Source organism: Thunnus albacares, chromosome 7 (genome assembly GCF_914725855.1).
Source record: "Thunnus albacares chromosome 7, fThuAlb1.1, whole genome shotgun sequence".
In the NCBI taxonomy this organism is placed as follows: domain Eukaryota; kingdom Metazoa; phylum Chordata; class Actinopteri; order Scombriformes; family Scombridae; genus Thunnus; species Thunnus albacares.
In genome coordinates, this window is record NC_058112.1 from 29,906,689 (window position 1) to 29,926,783 (window position 20,095).

A 20,095-nucleotide genomic window follows, 5' to 3' on the forward strand; every position below is an offset into this window, starting at 1 on the left:
CTGTTTTGTTCCGGCAATGACTGAGTCCCCAACCTGTGTGTGTGTCACAGTGTGCATCTAAATGTGTATTTGTGTGTTTTCCTGTGTATGTGTGTGCACAAATACCTGGGCCTCTACATCTGTATGTGGGTTCCTGTGTCTTTGTGGCTGTGCATTTCTGTCTCTATATCTGTGTGCAAATGTGTGTGTGTGTTTATATTCTGTGTCTGTGTGGGTGTAAACCAGAATGCCTGGTTTGCGTCTGCAGAGGGCTGGAGTAAATAAATCTTGGCCTGAGAATCGGTGAGAGGGAATGACAGCAGCATGGTGACCGTTATCAATCACTCATGCATTCCTCCACTCAGCCTTGTTGCTTGGACAAGCGCCATCAGGACGTGACCACACGTCACCCTCCTGTTTAATTGTTTCCTTCACCTGCCTCGAGCATCAGACGCTGAGACCATGTGAAATCAGTCACACACACACACACACACACACACACAGTTTAACTCTACATTCTGGACTGAGAATTAATTGACATCAGATATCAACAGCATGACTAGTGCAGTGGTTCCAAACTGGGGTCTAAAGGACTTCCAGGGGCCATAGGAGGGTTTCTAGTGGATCCCCAGGAAAATAAAGAAGGCAGTGGTCTTAAAATAATTTATTGTAGCTGCAGCAGCAACATTGACAGAATGTACAAAAAAGACTTTAGGGATCTGGGGCTGTATTCACAAAACATCCTAAGGCTAAAAGTAACTCCTAACTGGCTGAGTTAAGAGAAACTCCTAAAAATACTCCTAAGTTTATGTGGGAAAAGTATTTCAGAAAGCATTTTTATTGCTTAAAGTAGCTCCTAAGTTTAAGAGAAGTTAGAAGTAGTCCAGAGTACTCCTATGTCACCAATACCTACTTACAAGATGCATGTGATGTGTCTCCTTGAATCAGGATATTGGAAAAAGTCAACTATCATGAACTTTGTAGGTATATTTTGATGGCAGGTGAGTTAATAAGGATTCAATCAGTGTACCAAAATATTAAAACCACACAATAACACCAGAGATAATGGTTAACATAACTCTCCACTACTTAGACATTGGTAAAAAATGCAGTTCAGAGCATTGATGAATTTAGAATATAACCTTCATCTGTGAGAGTTATTCATCAAATTACTCTTCAGGCCTCATTTTCTTCAGATTAGGATTTGCTTTATTTGTCATTTGAGCATTCATGTATTTCATACACTTGTTAGAAGTAAAAGGCATTTCTCATAAGGTGTAAGTGCCAAAACACCCGACATAACAGACACACATTGAGTTAAAAACAAAAAAAGGTAAAAAAAAAATGCATTAAAACATCTACCAACATCTATCTAATCATTTCCTGATGAATATTTTCTTTAACACTCACTGACACAGACGAGTCACCTGTCAACCAGTCACTGTGGAGAGATAGTGATAAAGTTCATGAAACACGATGTCATCCATAGCAATGGAGTCGACCCTTCCCTCTTCTCTCAGCTCCTCACTAAAAGTTGTTCTGAGCAGCTTTGTGATTTGGTCTGAACAGGAAATCCTTAGTTAGGAATTTAACTTAGTAGTCATGGTGAAATTTCTATCCCATGTACTCAATATCAGCAAATCACTGAGTAAGCTGCCTATTGTGTCTGCTGCACAGGCCTCAAACGTATTTTGACCAAAAAAATGAAACATAATGTTCTCTGGACAGCCAAATGGATTATATAACTCCCAATCAGTGCTGGTCGCACGTTGACATGCGAGAGCTGTCTACATGGAACTGAGACATGTACTTTTCTCTCTACATGCACTTTAATGCACTGTGCTGCTAACTGCTCAGTATTTTTGCTCAGGATTTGTATGTTTTTATCATTTTAAAGAGAATTTTTTAGATTTACAGTATATCTTTATCCTTTCTGTTGTTGTTGCACTGCTGTGAGCTGGGAGGAACAGCATTTAGTTTTTTTTGTGTATGCAAATACGCAAAAAAATGACAATTAACTAATCTTAAACCTTGAATAACGACTGATTCTTGCTTTTACTTGAGTGGAGTTGTCAGTCAACCTTAAGTTTTCCATCTACAGATTAGATGTTAATACGTCAATACTGCACTAACTCTTATCTAACAACAACACATTTCATCTTTCTGGGGAATACTGTAATTACATTTTTTTTTCAACAGGATTCATGCTTTTATGCACATATTATTGAAGACTTCTTAACATGGAAGAGTTCTTCCCCCCATGCTTATTTTACCCAGACTGACCTCCATCCAACAGATGCCTTCAATTTCTCTTGCTTTGAGATGAGGGTGCAGTGTGCATGAACTAAAAACAACTGAAAGGATCAGTGGTGTGTTTCTGCAAGAGTTCCTCTTTGGCGTCATCACCATTAAGTAATGTCAGATGAAGCGTAGTGGTGCAGCGGCCCAATTGGTTCCCCGGTTTTTGGCTGTAGCAGGTGAGGAAATTGAAAAAAGGTGCCACAGGGAAGGATAGCTGGACACCAACACAACAGGGACCGTCAGAAGGATTAGATATGGCTGTTTGATATCCAAGCCTGGAAGGCAGCGATGTAATGGTGTTGCCTAATTAAAGTATCTGCCCTAGTTTTTTTTTTCTTTTCTGGAAAATGGCGAGGGAGGTATCACAGAAAGGTCAGCGGTGCCGGTACTTGTATTGTATATCATGATATAAACCAACAATTAAAAGATACAATAAATTTACATCTCTAATTCCTTTTTTAAATCTTTACTAATACAATAAACAGACAATGAACATAAGGTAGCCAATTTTTATGTACTGTAGAATCTATACTATAAAATGCAAAGATCCTGACTTTTGGTCTATCTCTATTTTTGAGGTCCGAGCACCGAACGGTGTGAAGGTCCTGTTGTATTTGAAGAAATTCTTCTTCTTCTCTATTATTCTCCCCAAAGAATCGCCATTTCTGAGGGGTTAAATGTGCTCAAAAACTTACGAAACTTTGCAGATGCATCAGAAGTGGTGAAAAATTTAATATTTTATGGGTTTTGGCTTTGGGTGTCAACACCGAGTCATAGTCATGGCACCACCTACTGGCGACAGAAAGTTAAAGGTGCTGTACTTTTACGAGCTCTGCCAGGCAGGTTGAACAGATCCACATCAAATTTGGTCAGAAAAAGCTTTAAGACCTTGATGATGCCATATTGTGAAGCCTGTGAGTTTTCACTGGACACCGTTGGAATGGCGATGTGGCAAATTTCAACATTTTGCCATGAAAAAACAAACTCCACATCGTCATATCTCTCCCAAATTTCACATGCTTGATAAGAGTTCCAGTCTGAAGGCATGCACAGGCAAATACTGAATCACAGTAACAGCGCCACCTACTGGCAACAGGAAGTTATAGGCCCTGTTATTTTACAAACAACTTCTAGCATCTTAACCAGAACCACGTAAGGTTTGGTCAGTTTTGGTCAGGTAAACTGTAAGACCTTGATGCCGTTGCCATGGTGATACACACATGGTTCACCATGAAACAGGAAGCTGTTCCACGAAACTCGGCACACGTGTCAGAAGTGTTGAAACTTGATATCTTATATGTGGGTCTTGGGCTTGGGTGTGGCAAAATGGCTCAAGGGTGTCCCCTAGAAAATTTCAAATTAAAAGCCTCGACCTTTAAATTTGACGTAGATGAATGAAATTTGCTAAGCACATGTATCATGTCCAGATGCACAAAAAAGCCTCTTGGAGCTATACTCAAAGTCCAACAGGAAGTCAGGCATTTTGGATTTACTGTGCAACTTTTGCCATTTGCAGGTGTTGTATTTTAACAAACTCCTCCTTGAGATTTGACCCAAGCAACTTCAAATTTGGTCAATGTCATCTAAAGACCTTTACAATGAAAAACTACAAAGGTGGCAATGCGGCGAATTTTGATGTCTCACCATGAAACAGGAAGTTGTTTGTAACTCAACCACATCCATCCTACATCATCCAATCTGCCCCACATTTTTCATGTCTAAAATCACAACTGCAGAAGGTTTTCATTTCTCAATTTTTAGGTGCATGGTTTTAGGGACATGTCGGTCTATCAGTCCACCACTTTGGTATAGACTGAAAGCTGTTGAATGGATTGCCATGAAATTTTGAAATTAATTAATTGCGGACAGAAGGGTTTTATGAAAACACGGCTCGCATCTGATAACTTTCTCAGTTCTTGACACAAGAGTTTATTATCAAGGTCATCCATCCTCTGAAATATTATCATAAATTCTCCTCTCTTATCTCCCTACGTATGGAGAAACATACATTTATACACCATTCATTTACTGATGCAATATGTGCTTAGTTTCATATTTTGCATATTTGTGTAATATATCAACATTACATATCCATAACTAAAGGAAAACAACCAAATGTAAAGAGAACTTCACTGTTTTATGTATTATGTATGCAATGAATAAATCACCAAAATAATGGGAAAAAAAATTGTTATTTTCATTTTTTGGCTGCTGGACCAGTGGGGAAAAAATGTTACATTGGTCACTGAGTGCTAATTAGCAAATGTTAGCATGCTAACAAACTCAACCAAGATGTGTTAGCATTTAGCTTTCTGTACCGCTGTGCATAAGTACAGCCTGACAGAGCCGCTAGCATGATTGTAGACTCTTAATCTTGTTTGATGAGATTTTTTTTTTTTATACATCCATGAACCTGATGAGACTGAGGTCTAATTAAGCAAAATCACCCCTCTTCAAACATTGTGATAGGATCAATACGGGTCTGACCTTTGCTGAAGTTGGCGCTGGCCCCTCTGTCCAGTAGCACTTTGGCTAGGTCATAATTAGCCACACTGACAGCACACATAAGAGGAGTCCATTCAAAGCCGAGCTTAGTCTCCACATCCATGCCTGTCCACACCGAAAGGATCAGATTAAATAGGGAAATAAAATAATCACATTAAAAAAAATATCTGTGGGTTATCCCCTCAAGTGCACAGACACATATACATACTGTACATACACACAATAAGCCCTCGTTTCTTTGAGCTTTCTCGCTCAATTTTTTTTATTTTTTCTATCCTCCTTAAATCTGGAAAACCCTTTCTGGCAAAACTGTTTTACACAGGGCTCCACGATCAACTACATGACATATTCCGACTGTGTCTAATAAAATTGGCCTTCTATTATTTCAACCATTCAGTTTTTCTTATCTACCATGTTGGTCCGATTATGCGACAAAGCCTTGATTATAATAAGACACACACTTTCTGCAACATCTGTTTCTGAAAAAAAAAAAAGACTTTTTGAAATAAGAAAAACCGAGTAAAGGAATGTTAAGTACATACTGTATACATATTTTGTATCTCTTACATATATTGTCACAGTAAAACATAGACATAAACTAACAGCTTTTAAGTTGCTCTGGATGAATACATTAAAGCAATAAAAACACTGATTATATTTGAATACAAGCCCACACAGTCAAAAAATGAAATGCTGCTCTGTCATAAAGTAACGATGAGAGTACTTGCCATTATCCAACAGATGTTCAACAGACCCAATATCTCCTTTATCGATGGCTCTTTTCAACAGTGACACGTTATCTTCTTCTGCACGTGGCACAACAGCGTCCGCATTCTGTGACAATGGGGAAGAATCATAATGAATTCATTAAAACAGATTCCAGTCAACAATAAATCCTTCATATAGGAACTGTAACACCAGTACGTTGAGAAAAAACATGTTGATGTATTGTTGAAAAATTCCTCCCTAATGGATATTTGTGGAAATTTGGAGTGATAACCAACCATTTTTTGCCACTAGTTGTAGTAGCATTGACAGGAAACTGCATTTTAGGGGAAGCATTTGATTACATAGCAGAATAAGAAAATGTTATGCGACACATTCCCATATTTTTCATACATCCACACAACATACTAACATTATACAGTGTATACTTATATTTACAGTCTGTAGTTGTTGCCATTAGTAGGGAAATTCATGTACCTTTACTAACAGCGAAAAATACAAGAAGAAATTCATGAATGTCAATTCAGCTACAGACAATTACACTTATCAATGACAGGTCAAAAAGTTTTTCTAAAAGGTTTGATATTTTATTTTTGTTTTCATAGATCTCCCAGAGGCTGTCTCTTCAACTGAACCATTACTTTTAAATATTTTCCTGTTTTAATGCACGGGCTTACCAGGGCTCAAGCCCCGGGCCCAACGACGTGAAAGGGCCCACAACGCCAGGATAAAAAATAAAATAAAATTCACAGAGAGAAAAAAAAACTCCTGCCTCGTTTGTTGTGTCTGGATTTAGAGCGGAGTCAGACATCACCTCGTGTTTAGTATCTCTGCTGCTCCTAAGCGGAAATCAGAAGTGCGGTGTTTGTTTTGTTGTCAGCAATATTTGCCGCCTTTACACTTTTAGTTTAGCTCTTTTTTTTAATCTTTCTGTCGTCACTTTCTGTTTCTAAGAACATTGTTAACCCTCTGGACTTCAGTTCGCGGCAGTTACTGCTATTCAAAGTATTTGTCAGCGTGTGACGCTGAGCGGGAAGTTAAAGCGGCTAGCTGAGGTTAGCATGCCGGCCGATGTTTCGGTTTAACCGGTGACTGTGTTAACTGGTGACTTTCAGGGGAATGTGTAGTGGTTGTCGTGGTGACGGCAGTTGGCTCCTAAAAACCTTGTCAATTTGACTTTAATCAATCAGTGTGTTTATTACCTACGGCAACCATTGACCATTAAGTTAAACTGTGCTCAGAAAGAAACACTCACCTCGTAACGTTTCAAAACGTAGCCTATAAATTTGCATGGCAGCTATAGATTATCTTGTGATTTTATAGCGTTATCTTCAATCGGAAAGTCGCCCATATTCAACCAATTACCCTGCTTTGTCATTGAGTAGAAAAATTAAAAATAGTTTGTTGCTAAATAGTGTGTAAACTGTAGTCACACAGCCAGTATTCACCGGGTTTGACGAGCCAACCCGTCTGTTTAACTTGTGACCATCAGTGTGGATAATGCAACAACATTCAGCGTTTCAAGCCATTTAAAACGATTAATTTAAAAAAAAAATAAATATGTGAGGACATGTGAATGCTTCTTGTTGGCAATATCATTTAGTTTACATAATGTAATACAAAAAGGACCAGACAAATACATGCTGTGTTGAACATACAATAATTTAGGACTTTTAGGAGGACACCTACATGCTCTGTTCGTGTTTTCAACGGCTGCCGTTACTACGAGCAACCACGACACATTCAACTGAAAGGTGCCAGTCAACACGGTCACTAACTAGAAACTAGAAACAGGTGTTTCGGGTTAACCACTGACCGTGTTATCTGGTGACTGTCGAGGAAATGTGTCGTGGTTGTCGTGGTGACGGCAGCTGTTCAAAACATGACTGTAGGTGTCCTCCTAAAGTCTTAAATTGTCGTGTGTTCAACACAGTATGTATTCGTAAGGTTCTTTATGTATGATATTATGCAAATTAAATGGTGTCGCCAATGCGAAGCATTCACATTTCCCGGGCCCGCCAATTAAAACAAAATGCCCGGTCAGTTACCTTCCTCTGCTCCAATATGATTAGGTATGTAAAACTGAACAAATAATTTGTGCCAGTGCACGGCATACTCCTGTTCCCATTTTCCAGCAAAACAAGCAATAAGGCGGAGTGTTAGCTTACTACGTAAAAAAAGCAAATAAAGCTAACATTAGCTTATGTTACTACCAAGCCGCAATCATTTCATTATAGCTAGCAAACGTTAGCGTCCGTTTGAGAAATGATGGAAGACATTTTCCAAAGTAACCTGGATGCAAGAAGAAGACTCATTTCTATCCGAAGAACACCCGATGTCCCACTCGTCGTTGCTGGCGTCGCTTTCATCCCCAGCTGGGAAGGCGTAATCCATAAAGCTCCCCATCTTTCTATCCAGCAGCCAGGTTAGCCAAATGTTTCAGCTCAGCAAGCCTGTGACAGCCCGCCGCGGGTGGGATGGGGCGCCGCAAAAAACAACCAAAAGGTGCTTCAAGTAAGCACCAAACTGCAGCCCGGGGTCCGGGGAGGGTGGGCGGTGTGTGTGTGACATCCAGACACGCCTACCACACCTGCAGTTATCGAGCAAACGCGTGAAAATAACAAAAAACATGGAAGGTTGTGGAAGGTTGACACGTTGTTGGTAAGTTTATTTTTACCCTGTTGTAACGTTTGTAGCTAAAAGGTCTCATTAATATCCGTCCATGAATCATAGCTTTTGCTGTTTATTTAAATCCTACTCACTACTAGTTTTCTATTCATTTTATTAATGCAATCTCCCACTAGTTAAAGCAAGCTATGCTAATGTTATCATGTAAGCATTCACACCAATGCAATGAATGCTCACACTGCATACAACTATAAACAAGCTAGATAGCTGCTAACGGTGTTAACCTGTTACACTGCAGCTAAGGAATGCAGGACTGAAACAATTAATCGACAACTATTATGATTAAGTGAATATGTAATTTTTTTTAAAGCAAAAATGCCACAAATTTTGCTTGCTGCAGGTTCTGAAATGAGAGGATTTGATCTTTTCTGTGTCATTTATGATAATAAACTGTGTATCTGTAGATTTTAGACTGTTGATCAGACAAGACATTTGAGGATGGAAAATTAATTTTGTGACATTTTACATTCAAAAAAGATGAATCACTTAATCGAGCAAAAATAATCGCCAGATGAACCAATAATGAAAATAATTGTTAGTTGTAGCCTTAGAGGAATGTATAGAAGCTTTCACACATCAGCTGTAAATGCTCTGTTGGTTATTATTCATTCAGCTTTTGTAATGCTTTTTTCTTGTTAGTCCACAGGCTGTACAGCAAGATGAAGAGCAGAGGAGCTTCATGTAATATTCACACCCTGGTTTCTGCAGTTAACTGTGAGGCTGAATGGATCATGGTAGGTGAGTGGGTTGGTGCTCTTTTTGGTGTATATTCAAATATTTTAAAATAAAATAAAAAACAACACAAGTATGTTACTAAAGTATAAAGTCTATATTGAGTGACAATATAGTATTTCCTATATTTCCAAGATATATTTCCAATATAGGAAATGGGTGAAATAAGCTCTGCACGGGGCACAAATCCAGATAAAGTGAACAATACAAATCAGCATATCAGACATTAATAGCCACAAAATTTACACTTATTGCTCTGATTTATAGAAAGAACTTGTATATCAGGGAGAGTTATTATTATCTATACAATGAGTCTTGACTAAATATTACAAATGAGAGGCATCAAAAGGCTTTAACCTGAAGACAGAAGGTTTCAGTATTACTGAAACTTGTCTCTATAAGGTGCTTTGGATATAAGCCGTCATTGGCTATAACTGTAATGTTTATGTGTAACTTCTATGTCACACTTCCGTTTGGGTTTGTGCATATATTTTTGAGAGGCCTTTGACCAGTTTAGTTGTTGCACAAGACAGTAAACGTCCTGCAGAGGTCACTCTTCCCTTTGCACAAGCCTTAAAACCTTTCTGTCCCTCAGCGACACTGACTCTCAACTTCAGCAAAACTGCAAGCAACCAGCAGCCTGACTTCATGTAATTCTCCTCATCCTTTAACTCTCTTACAAAGCTCAGGCTCAGCTTTATCCCTCTCTCATACACAGAGAATAAATACCAAATAACCTTTACAGGAAGCTGGGAAATGGAGACAATATTCTCTGATCCGGCCGCTGTTTGATTTCGGGGGGACAGGGAGAACATATCCCACTCGGTATTAGAACAAGGATTAATTGTCCCCGCTCGGCTCTTTGTCTCAAATCTGATTTTCTTTTATAGACACTGTTAAGTTTTATTAAAGCACATTTTGTGTTTTGCTTTGGTAACACGCACACACACCCTTCTCCTTTCAAGTCTGGACCTTTCTGTTTACTTGTTTCAATCTGACAGCAAATTAGACTTGCATATTGAATATGTTGATTTAAATTAGTCCTACAGACACTGATCCAGGTTATCAGTGTGTTATTTTACATTGATGATTACCACTTCCTGTTGTCTTTAATATCTACTGTACAAACTTGTTTCTAGGTTTGTTTCAATTTCACCGATGCCTTTTATACACTGCTGTAATTATAATTTACCTTTAATTTGAACTGCTCAGTTCAATCTGTAGTGAAAATGTGTGATACCATAACTATTCATCATACAAAAACATGATTGGATTATTAGATAACCTGTCAGCAGTACATTTATTTTTCTTATCATCTTCATTGGCACATATCTGGGGAGGGAATCAAACCCACGACTGTGTAACTACACCAGGAGGCTGTCCTGCTGCTTCACTGTCAAACAGATCCGACCAACCTGTTGCTCAGTCTGAAAGTAACTAACTGCAGGTGAAGTGCTGACAGTGGAGATAAAAGTCAGTTTTGTGGGTTGGAAGCTAAAAGCTTACCACATCTTAAAAGTTTATCTCTGTTCTCTTATGGAATGTCTGGAGGGTTTTGATCCTCCCTCTTCTGAAACAGTACGTAACCTGAAACTGATTAAAAAAAAAAAAAAAAAAAAGTTCATTTAAATGTCCCGGAACTGTTTCTGCTGTTTTTTGTGAATGATAGGGAGGCAGCTGAGTGGAGTGAAATAAAAAAATAAATAAAAAAAGCCACAGCTCGTCAGCATTCAGAAGAGGTTGAGTTTGACTTGAAGCAGCCTCTGGGTTGAAACTGTTGAGTTCATCGTGTTATTTATTTATTTTTTAATCATGAGAAGTAAGATAAGATATCTGCACATTTTAAAAAAGAGACATAGCTAAGAGAAGTGGATGTGATACTGCAAAGTTAAAGTGGAACACTGCACTAAGTTTTTGCTCTAATTATCCATGCATGATAACATTTGCTTGAGTTTTGTCATCTTTACAAATAAATCTTTTTTATTATCTGAGTCCAAGTTGTTTTGCAAGTCATGTGTTTGGAAGATTTTTTGTTTGTCTTTAAAATCAGCTGCACAATCTAGCATAATTCATAGATTGAGGCAGTTTCAATGTGCTTTGCATGCATTTTAACTGAAAATAGTTAAACAAACAGAAATCAAGAGAGATCATGAAAGAAACAGAATGAGTTCCTCTGAGTGAAATATTTAAAATAAATCCATATTGACCTCCTTCCTGGTAGTGTATATGGATCAATATCTTTCTGCTGAAGTGGCCCCGTTCGGATCAGCTGGCTTCTGCCTTTTCAACTTGTTGCCACAATACGCAACCTGAGGCTCGTCGGTGTGGAAATGACGCGTGTCTCCGCAAAGTTTGGCGAGCCCATAAAGGATGGACTGTCCTCTCACTGTCACACTGAGAGGGGAGGGAGAGAGCGAGCAAGACAGCAGGAGCAAAGAGAAAAGAGAGGGAGTGGGACCAGTAAAGAAGACCCAAGAGAGAGACGCACCGAGGATAGAGATAGCAGTTTTTTTTTGGGGGAGGGGGAGGAAGATAAAATTGAACAGTGGCAATCATATTTACCGGAGGCACAAAGTGGAGGATATAACAGGCGAGCACCCCCCACCCCCCCGGTCACTGTCTGTGGGAACGGAGTCACTCAGGGGACACGCAAATGTAAGCGACGCGCACGGAAACGACTCAGGTGCATAGAGACCAAACTGGCGGCGCTCTTAGGATGCAGAAGTCACCAGTGGAAGATGCAAACTTCCTCTCCAAATATTTCTTCTGGTAAGACACGTTTGGTCCTTTTTTATATATATATCTAAGGAGTTGAGGTTGTTTCTGGATGCCAAGGTGTTAATTCACATCATTATGAAAGAGTAAATATCGAGTTTATTCGAGATAAGCGTGTTTGGAGGTAAATTGTAGAGACTTTGAATACATGTGCAACTTGACAGGTGAGACAGATTGTTTGTGCAATATCGTTAGAAAGCGTCATCATGTTGCCTGTTTATCTCCTGCTTTTCTTCTAAAGGAAAACACGGCAGCAGTTCACTCGAAAAGTGACACTTTTGATCGTCCTGTTGCATGTTGATACCTTTGAGCCTGTTAACTCTTCTTACACTAGTGCGTTTTTGCCGCTTATTCCGTGCGTAAAATGCGCACCTGACTGTGAAACTGCGCGAAACGTGTGTTTCATGAGGCATGTTCTAGAAAAGGCTGTCAGGTTGGGGGGTAGACGCTCTTGAGGGTTTGCTAATTCCTAAATATGTGTGGTGCGTGGTATTAGTCATTCACATGAAGTAAAATATCATTATTAACAATAAAAGCATTACAGACTATGATGCTCATTAACGTCTTCAGCGTGATGTTATGATATTTTTTAAGAATATTCACTGTGGTTTTATTAGAATTTCTATGGTTCAATACTTGTGTTATTTTTGTGACATTTGAATATCATCTTCCTAAAATTGTAATACAGAATTAGTTGTGTTTATGGCTGCACTGATATGTCCTTTACTCTCACACTACTGAGAGGTCCAAAAGAAAGAAGCAGACCCAAAAAGTCAGAGATGAAAACTCTGTCACCTGACTGGAAGAGCTTTTCATAAAACGTTTCAGTCACAGGGGACCAACAAACCTCTGACCTTTCATCTGTCATTAGTCTGACTGTGAAACCTCAACACCAGTTTACATTAAACGTTCCAGTCACTCTAATCCTGGATTCCTGAAGTCTTCGTACCACATTGACACAAATACATTTTGCATAATATTTCACCTAATTGGCATTAAATGTATTTAAAGTGTTTAATATTCTGTATGTACACTGTGCTACCTACACAAATAAGATTTCGTAGCCAATTTGTACATGCTGTACTATATCTGTTGTATATTTCCAAGTTGCATATACTATTTTTGCCATTAGGTGACCTACAGTAGCTTCCACTGCTGATAACCAGCAATTTATCTAATCTGTGGTTTTCTCTCAGGTGGATGTCACCGCTGCTGAGGAAGGGCTTCAGAAAGAAGTTGGAGCTTTCAGATGTGTATAAGGCTCCATCCTTCGATCTGGCAGACAACCTCTCTGAGCGTCTCGAAAGGTTTGTGCGGTTTAAGTCGGTGTACTTGACCCTTGGTTTCCAATGTTTCCAGCATACTGAATGGGAAGTCATGCCTTTTAGTAAAGAGATTTGGAATGTGTGACAACAGATACGTTTACTGCCACCTGATTTATGCAAAGTGTATCCTAAGACCTCAGGAATCATGGTGGTGTGGTCCCCAACATGATATAGTGAAATTGTATTAGTTTTCCCATGTACAAGATAGCACAGGGAGGTATTCAGCATAAGGATGACGTATATAAAAATATTTTTGGGTAGGCTCATTAAGTCGAAGTTTTATCTAATTGGGATTGGATATATAATATAAATCCATTTAGACATTACTGATGGGGGGGGGGGGGGGGGGGGCAAGGAAGTTATCTTGTGTCACTGTACAGGAAAAGTGCCAGTCACATCCAGTGAAGGTTGTCTATCTGCGGAGTGTGGACTACTGCATTTCCTAATTGACACATAAATCAAATTTGCTCGTGATGTAAGACGAGCTCTGATAGAAGCATGTGACCATTGATGTCAGAATGCAGTCTGTGCCATTTGGGTGGAAAGATGCATACCGTCTCCAATTAAAGTAAAGTTACTCTTAAGGTAATATTATAATATATATAATAATATATTTTAAAAAGAAAAAATCCATCCCAACATATCCAACATGTCAACTCTGTGAAAAAGCAGCTGTTGACAATGACAGTGCATGATACTTGGGTATATTGTATTATTTGGTGTGGCATTTTTCACACTGACTGTTGTCTGAACGCAAACAATGATGTCTCGTCAACATAGACACAAGCTTATGATTCATTAATAGTAAACATCATATTTCGGCGTCAGTTCCTCAGAATCAAATAACTAAAACTTCCTTGTAGAGTCACGACTTGCATCAAAAGTCAACAATGAAACACAGGAGCAGGAAATACACGAAAGTACAACATGGCAACAAGCCAGCCAACACCGGTGGTAGAAAAGCACTGTTGGAAAGGTATGAAATCTACCACTGCATCCACAAATGACCAAAACATGCTCTAAAATTACATATACAAGCACAGTAATTAATCACTGTTTCAACAACAACCATCCACCTCATCAAATACACCGTTCAGCCTGTTTATCCGATACGTACACGGCCTGCTCACATCCTTTATGGAGGATGAACTAGTAGAGAAACAAAAACACAGAAGTGTGCAGCCTTCATGTTTTTCATAGGCACCCTTGTGTTTACAGTAGCAGGCCATTGGCCATGCTTCCCTCACTGTAAGGGCTGGCATTTAAAAAGGGTTAGACATAAACCAGAGCTGTGTGTGCCAAACAAACAACCAGGCAACACATGATGGAAAAGGTTAACTCTTCTTTTTCTTCTTCTTTCAATCTGTTCGTCTCTCTAGGTTTCTCACCAAGACATTTCTCTTTTCTCTTTTCCCACCTTTGCTTTCTCTACCTCTCTGTCTCTTCCTCTTATTTCCTCTTTCTTCAAATCTGTTTTTCTGTTTCTTTTTTTAAATTTCAAATGTGCTTTACTGGCATGACATAAATAAAACATTATGGAAGTTTCTTAAGTCATTTTAATCTTTCTTGTTCTGTCCTTGTCTTCTTTAAATCCATTATTCTTCGTCTGTTTTTTTCTCTATCTTTATATCTCTCTGTCTTTCTCTCTCTCTCTCTTTTCTTAGGTGTCCCTCTATGTCATCTATTGTTCTCGTTGAATTTATTTCTCTCTCTCTTTCTCTATTTTATTTATGTGTCTCTCTCTACTCCCATTAAATAATGTTGCCCTTCACTGCATTTGCTGGTCATTAAAAACTCTTGAAATCATATAAATTGAAGGTCTCTTTAACTGAACATAAGTGAATATAATGGGTTTTTTTTGTTAATTTGTATTTTTTACTTATATCCCTTTTAATTAGTTGAAAAGCATATTCCAAATTACAAAATAATTCACAATGTAGGAGGTCTTTAAAGGTTCTTTTTCCATACATGTCACTCTCTTCCTCTATCCCCTCTCCTTATTTAAGGATTAAACAAATTCCACACTTTTGACAAAATTTTATTTTCTTAAAATAAAAGAGTTAGAACTTAACCCAAAGATTAAATACCCATGTTTCTTCTTTCTTCCTTTATTTTTTTACCTCGCCTAACAACCACAGCAGAGTCCCACATTGGCCGTGCCTCCTGGTCACGCTGAATGGTGCCAACAAGCTGGTCAATGTACCTGGGTGTTTAAAAATTCGACCTTTAGAAAGGGCCCGGTGCCCACCGGGTGATAAATGAGTAGTGGTGGGTGATTTTGCTTTCATTATTCCGATCAGGCAAACAGTGAGGGCTTCTGGGAATGTGAACTTTACCTTCCATTAAAGCATGCTGTGTACCGGCAGCCACTCCATCACCTGCTCAGTTCAGTTCAAATTAATGAGCTTTGCTGGCATGGAAAGCTGGAATTAAATCTAGCAAAGACAGCAAAACATAAATTATAAATAGTGCTTTAAATATACATTTTCAATTGAATTTTAACCATTTTAAATTAATCATTTTGTTTATGTTTATCTGTTATAGACTAGTTAGGAAGGTTGTTAGTTTTTGACTAATTTCAGTAGTTCTATTAAAGGTCCAGTGTGTAGGATTTAGTGGCATCTAGCAATGAGTTTGCAGATTGCAACCAACTGAATACACCTCCCCTCTCCTTCCAAGCATGTATGAGAACATATGGTGGCTGTGAAACTCACAACAAACACATGAAAGGTCCTCTCTAGAGCCAGAGTTTGGTTTGTCTGTTCTGGGCTACTGTAGAAACATGGCGGTGCAACATGGCGGACTCCATGGAAAAGGACCCACTCCCTCTGTAGGGAGTAATTAAAACATACTTGAATATTATATGCCATTTCTGCCAAGTCCGTTCTGCTAGATGCCACTAAATTCTACACACTGGACCTTTAATGTGTGTGATTCTCAAGTTCATCCACCAGTCTTGTTCTATCTTCCCTACTACCTCCCTACCTACAGAAGGTGTATATGTTAGAGTTGCATTTTCTGTGACATTTTTTTTTTTCCTTCACTCCCATCTGTCATTTGCTGTCACCAGAAACTCCTCTAATCCAGCAGAATTTCCCAAATTTGACCCAGCAATAATTCAACAATTTATATACAATATACACACGGTCGATAGTGTTTAGTGTCAGTACTCAGCTGTGTAACATTCAGTCAACAAATTGAGATAAATATAATGTATAAAACTGGCAGAAGTTCTATTTGTATACATCTTTACCCTCTGCCTTTAGGATTTGGAAGCTTTTGAATCTGTTGGCTTAGGGATATCAACATCCAAGATACCTCAGACTTTGTCTTACTCCGTTTTAATCACTCTCTTCCTCATTGGTCTCACCTCCTTCCTTCTTTGTCTTCACTCCCCCCTTCTCTCCTCCACTTCTTCTCCTATCACTTACTGTTGAACTGGTCAGCCAAATCACCCCGGTTATAAATGACCCTCAGAGAACAATGCAGCTACTTATTGTAGCCATAACTGCTTGCCAAGGCAGTTGTGAGAAGTTAATCCAACAATGTTGTAACAAGGGCAACAAACTTAAAACTATAACATGCAATATCCCAAATTTTCCCAAATCTGTAAAACTTTAAAAGAAAGTTCATCACAAATTTGAGGTTTAACACAGTCAAGTTCCATTTTCACTAATTAACAACCTGTAGATTTGCCCAAATCTCTATCAAAATACTTACAAATCATCAAATCAAGTGGAGAAAACAAATAAAATGTTCTTTTTCATTAGTAATTTTACTACAAATATATGTTTATGTGTTTGTCTGGCAGCTAAAGAATATCTAACAACCTGAAAAAATAAATAAATCTACTTCAGCTTCTAATTCTGTGACGGAATAACCAGCCAAAGTGGTAGGAAGGACCCTTAAAAGTGGACGTTTGGTTCATTGCCAAAGTAGTAGTAGTGGACAAACAGAACAGCCCACTGCCAAACTTCGCTGGCATTTGGCTGGTGGATTTGTTATTCTCCCACCCTGCCTGTGATGCTGTTTAACTGTGTTGTAACTCTGTCCTCCCCACAGAGAATGGGACAGAGAGGTGGTCTCAGCCAAGAACAAGCCCAAGCTAATGCGAGCGCTGGCCCGCTGCTTCCTCGGCCCTTTCGCCTTCTTTGGTGTCCTCCTCTACCTTGGGGTGAGTCTGTTGGTCTGTTCTCTCTGGAAGACGCAGATCTGATATAACTTGACTTAAGCAGTGTGGTGTTAACTCTGCCAGACTGCATCATACCATTCTGTTGTGCAGATGTTAACTTTTATTAATCTAATGGTCTGTTCCATGTGGTGTTAGGCTTGTTTATTTGTAGCTAAAAGTATATAGAAAGTTTTAACTTTATTGAATTATAGACATAGGAAAAAATGAATGTAACTTTGGAGACATCATACCAACGTTTCTGAAGGGGTGTTTTACGGCTATGGTTTGAGATTACAACTGGCAATTGTCTTGTCGGAAAATCCCAATTTGGGCAAATGTGATGAAGACTGGGTGTAGCTTTGGGGGAAAGAAGCAAGTCACTCACCTGTCATTCATACAAACATGTTCCAAAAATACTTCTCTTTAAGCCTTGTATATCCTTTTTATGGAACAATTAAACACCAACCACAAACACATTCACCATCACCAATTAAACTTACATACTTACATTAGAAATGTGACATTAGCTGTTGATAATGTGTAATGTGTACATCTTACAGCATTTCTTTACTTCAGCTTTTAGCTGCAGCTGATTGACAGGTTCAAATCCAAAATAATAAAAGACAACTACTAATGGAGAGTTTTAAAAAACAGTACAACTAGCATTTTATGGTTTTACATTGACCTTTTACACTATTGAAGATCAGTTATTGGTCCAAGTTGGAGTATATCCCACCATATATATCGCTGAAGGTAGGAAATAACCATGCACACGTCACCTGACCTTCACAGCTGATTATATTCAGGATATACTGTGGGTTGGCTTGCATCTAATGATTTCTGTCATTATCAGTCAATCCTTTCACCTTTGATGAGAATATCAGTGTTAGGAGGTTCTACCATGGTTTTAGAGAAAAACATACCCTTTGTCTTGTTTATATTTAGACTCAGACATGATTGATCAAGCCAATGTGTGATCCTTTCCAATGCAGTTGTTAGCTTAGCAGCAGCTAACTCAGCTGTTTCTAAATTTAACTTCTCATCTAGAGCACTGGCATAGATGTCTTCATATTTATCTAATAGGATACAATGTGTTAAAGTGTGTGACACACTGTCCAGTAACATGAAGTGCACAATGATTGTTCCACAAGGGTCAGTGTTATTATTTAGCCTATATGTTAATGATCTCCCTCAACAGTGTTATGATGTAGAACTGCAAATGTATGCAGATGACACTGTTGTGTACACACATGCAAAGAGTTTCAATATTAAAACATCATGATTGACTGTGTCGAATGCTTTACGCAGATCTAAAAATACAGCACAACTACTCCTCATCAGAGGACAGTACATCATCCCAGTTCAAGCTGTTAATTTCACTGACAAATTCCTCTTGCTTAGCTCTGGGTATGCATTGAAGGATCATTGTCTTAGTTGCTGTGGTCCTAAATCTATTTTTAGTCAGTTTACTCGCACATAGGGTTAGGTTATGATCTAATAAGCCAGTCAGCCAGTTTCTCTAAAACGGGGTGGCAGATGACCGGTCCACTGGATCAGTAATTCGCTCTTGTACCTGGGCTCGTCCGTGCTGCAGGACAGAGGAATACATTGTAAAATAACCCAATAAGTTATGATGAAAACTCACTGTAGGAGTGTCAACTGGCCATGAGCCAGCATTTGTCCCAAGCTCAATCACTCGGTGTCACAGCTGTTTTCCATCAACGTTGATTGCTGTGGCCAAACAGACACATACAGGCAATACAGCGGTGAGTACCAACAGTAGTCCAAAAAGCACTCCATGAAACACAGCCCAGGTCTTTTTGCTGATGAAACACTGCTTTGAACTTGACGCAGTTTTTGATAGGCATGCTCTGTGATACGATAAATGGCCTCGGAGGATAGTCCTATGCAGCAGTCCCATCCAGGATCCTGGTGGCCCGAGTGTAGAAGCTCCTCTTAAGACCCTCAGGACCGGCCTGGTGCACTTGGACCCTCCTCTCGACGTCAGGGGGGAGAAAAGGCTGCCATCCAGGCGGTTAGGATCCCCAGAAGATCCATGTGGTCAGGACCGTTTCTCTTGATGTTGAGATGGATGTATAGATGGTCTTGCTTGTCCATGTGGTCGGGATCGCAGCTAGTGTTTATCCTCTCCACCTTTTCCTCAATGTTTAATATGATGTTTACATTTGAAAACCTGGACCGGCCTGGTAGCAGAGTCGGCAGGGGGTTGAGCCAACCACCTCCCAATCCCGATGAGTGATCCACAGTCAAGAGCCATCACTGTCCAATCATGTCCAATATTATTCACAAAGAGTTTACAGAAGTGCACAAGTTTATTGAAGCTAACAGAGAGGCAACTGGATAGGTCCTTGAGGGTTCAAGGTCCTAGGTTCTTGAGTCCAGGGTGCATAAAGAAGCTTGAGCATGCTTGGGTTACATTACCAGCAAGGATCCTTTATGTTGTCTTCTTGTTCTCATGAAATAACTCTTGTTAGCTTCCTCAGTGCTTTATCTCGATTTTCATGATTTGAAAAATATATCCAAAGGTGATATTTTCTCTTCTGTTCTTGCTGGTCAATGCTATTACTTTGTCTTTAGAGTCTTTTCTGAAGGTTATTGAAGGTTATTTTGCAAAATCTTCCACCTTTTTTAGGTCCAAGTTTGAGATGTAATCAGGAACACACTCCCAGTGCATCCTCTCCTGCATTTCACTCAGGGGGAACAGTGCAAACATTAACAGTGTTGTCTGAGGGATGAGGATCAATAGATCTACGGTGCCATGACGCACTGAAATCACAAGCATGTCGCACTCTGGTGTCACGAACATGGATGTATCCCATGGAAGTTGCTCAGTCACGCATGAAGCCAAAAAAGTTCAACTTCCGTGTAAAAA

General features: G+C 39.1%; 2 protein-coding genes across 10 annotated transcripts in view; one reads left to right on the forward strand and one right to left on the reverse strand.

Annotated features, from left to right (window-relative positions):
- asz1 (ankyrin repeat, SAM and basic leucine zipper domain containing 1) overlaps positions 1-8,027 on the reverse strand; it is a 28,585-nt gene extending 20,558 nt beyond the window's left edge. The window contains exons 1-3 of one of the 3 annotated variants that reach the window (XM_044356079.1): positions 7,804-8,027; positions 5,514-5,619; positions 4,768-4,890 (exon numbers count right to left, since the gene is read on the reverse strand). In XM_044356079.1, the coding sequence (XP_044212014.1) occupies positions 4,768-4,890; positions 5,514-5,619; positions 7,804-7,917 (343 nt within the window). In that variant the 5' untranslated portion in view covers positions 7,918-8,027. Of the gene's footprint in view, positions 1-4,767; positions 4,891-5,513; positions 5,620-6,283; positions 6,574-7,803 lie in introns of those variants that run through there. The other 2 variants (XM_044356080.1, XM_044356081.1) reach the window with 2 other exon arrangements.
- cftr (CF transmembrane conductance regulator) overlaps positions 7,020-20,095 on the forward strand; it is a 50,389-nt gene continuing 37,313 nt past the window's right edge. The window contains exons 1-4 of one of the 7 annotated variants that reach the window (XM_044356070.1): positions 7,020-7,399; positions 8,839-8,937; positions 12,903-13,013; positions 17,094-17,205. In XM_044356070.1, coding sequence (XP_044212005.1) covers positions 8,924-8,937; positions 12,903-13,013; positions 17,094-17,205 — 237 coding nt within the window. In that variant the 5' untranslated portion in view covers positions 7,020-7,399; positions 8,839-8,923. Of the gene's footprint in view, positions 7,400-8,084; positions 8,173-8,279; positions 8,344-8,838; positions 8,938-8,989; positions 11,701-12,902; positions 13,014-17,093; positions 17,206-20,095 lie in introns of those variants that run through there. The other 6 variants (XM_044356068.1, XM_044356066.1, XM_044356071.1 and 3 more) reach the window with 6 other exon arrangements.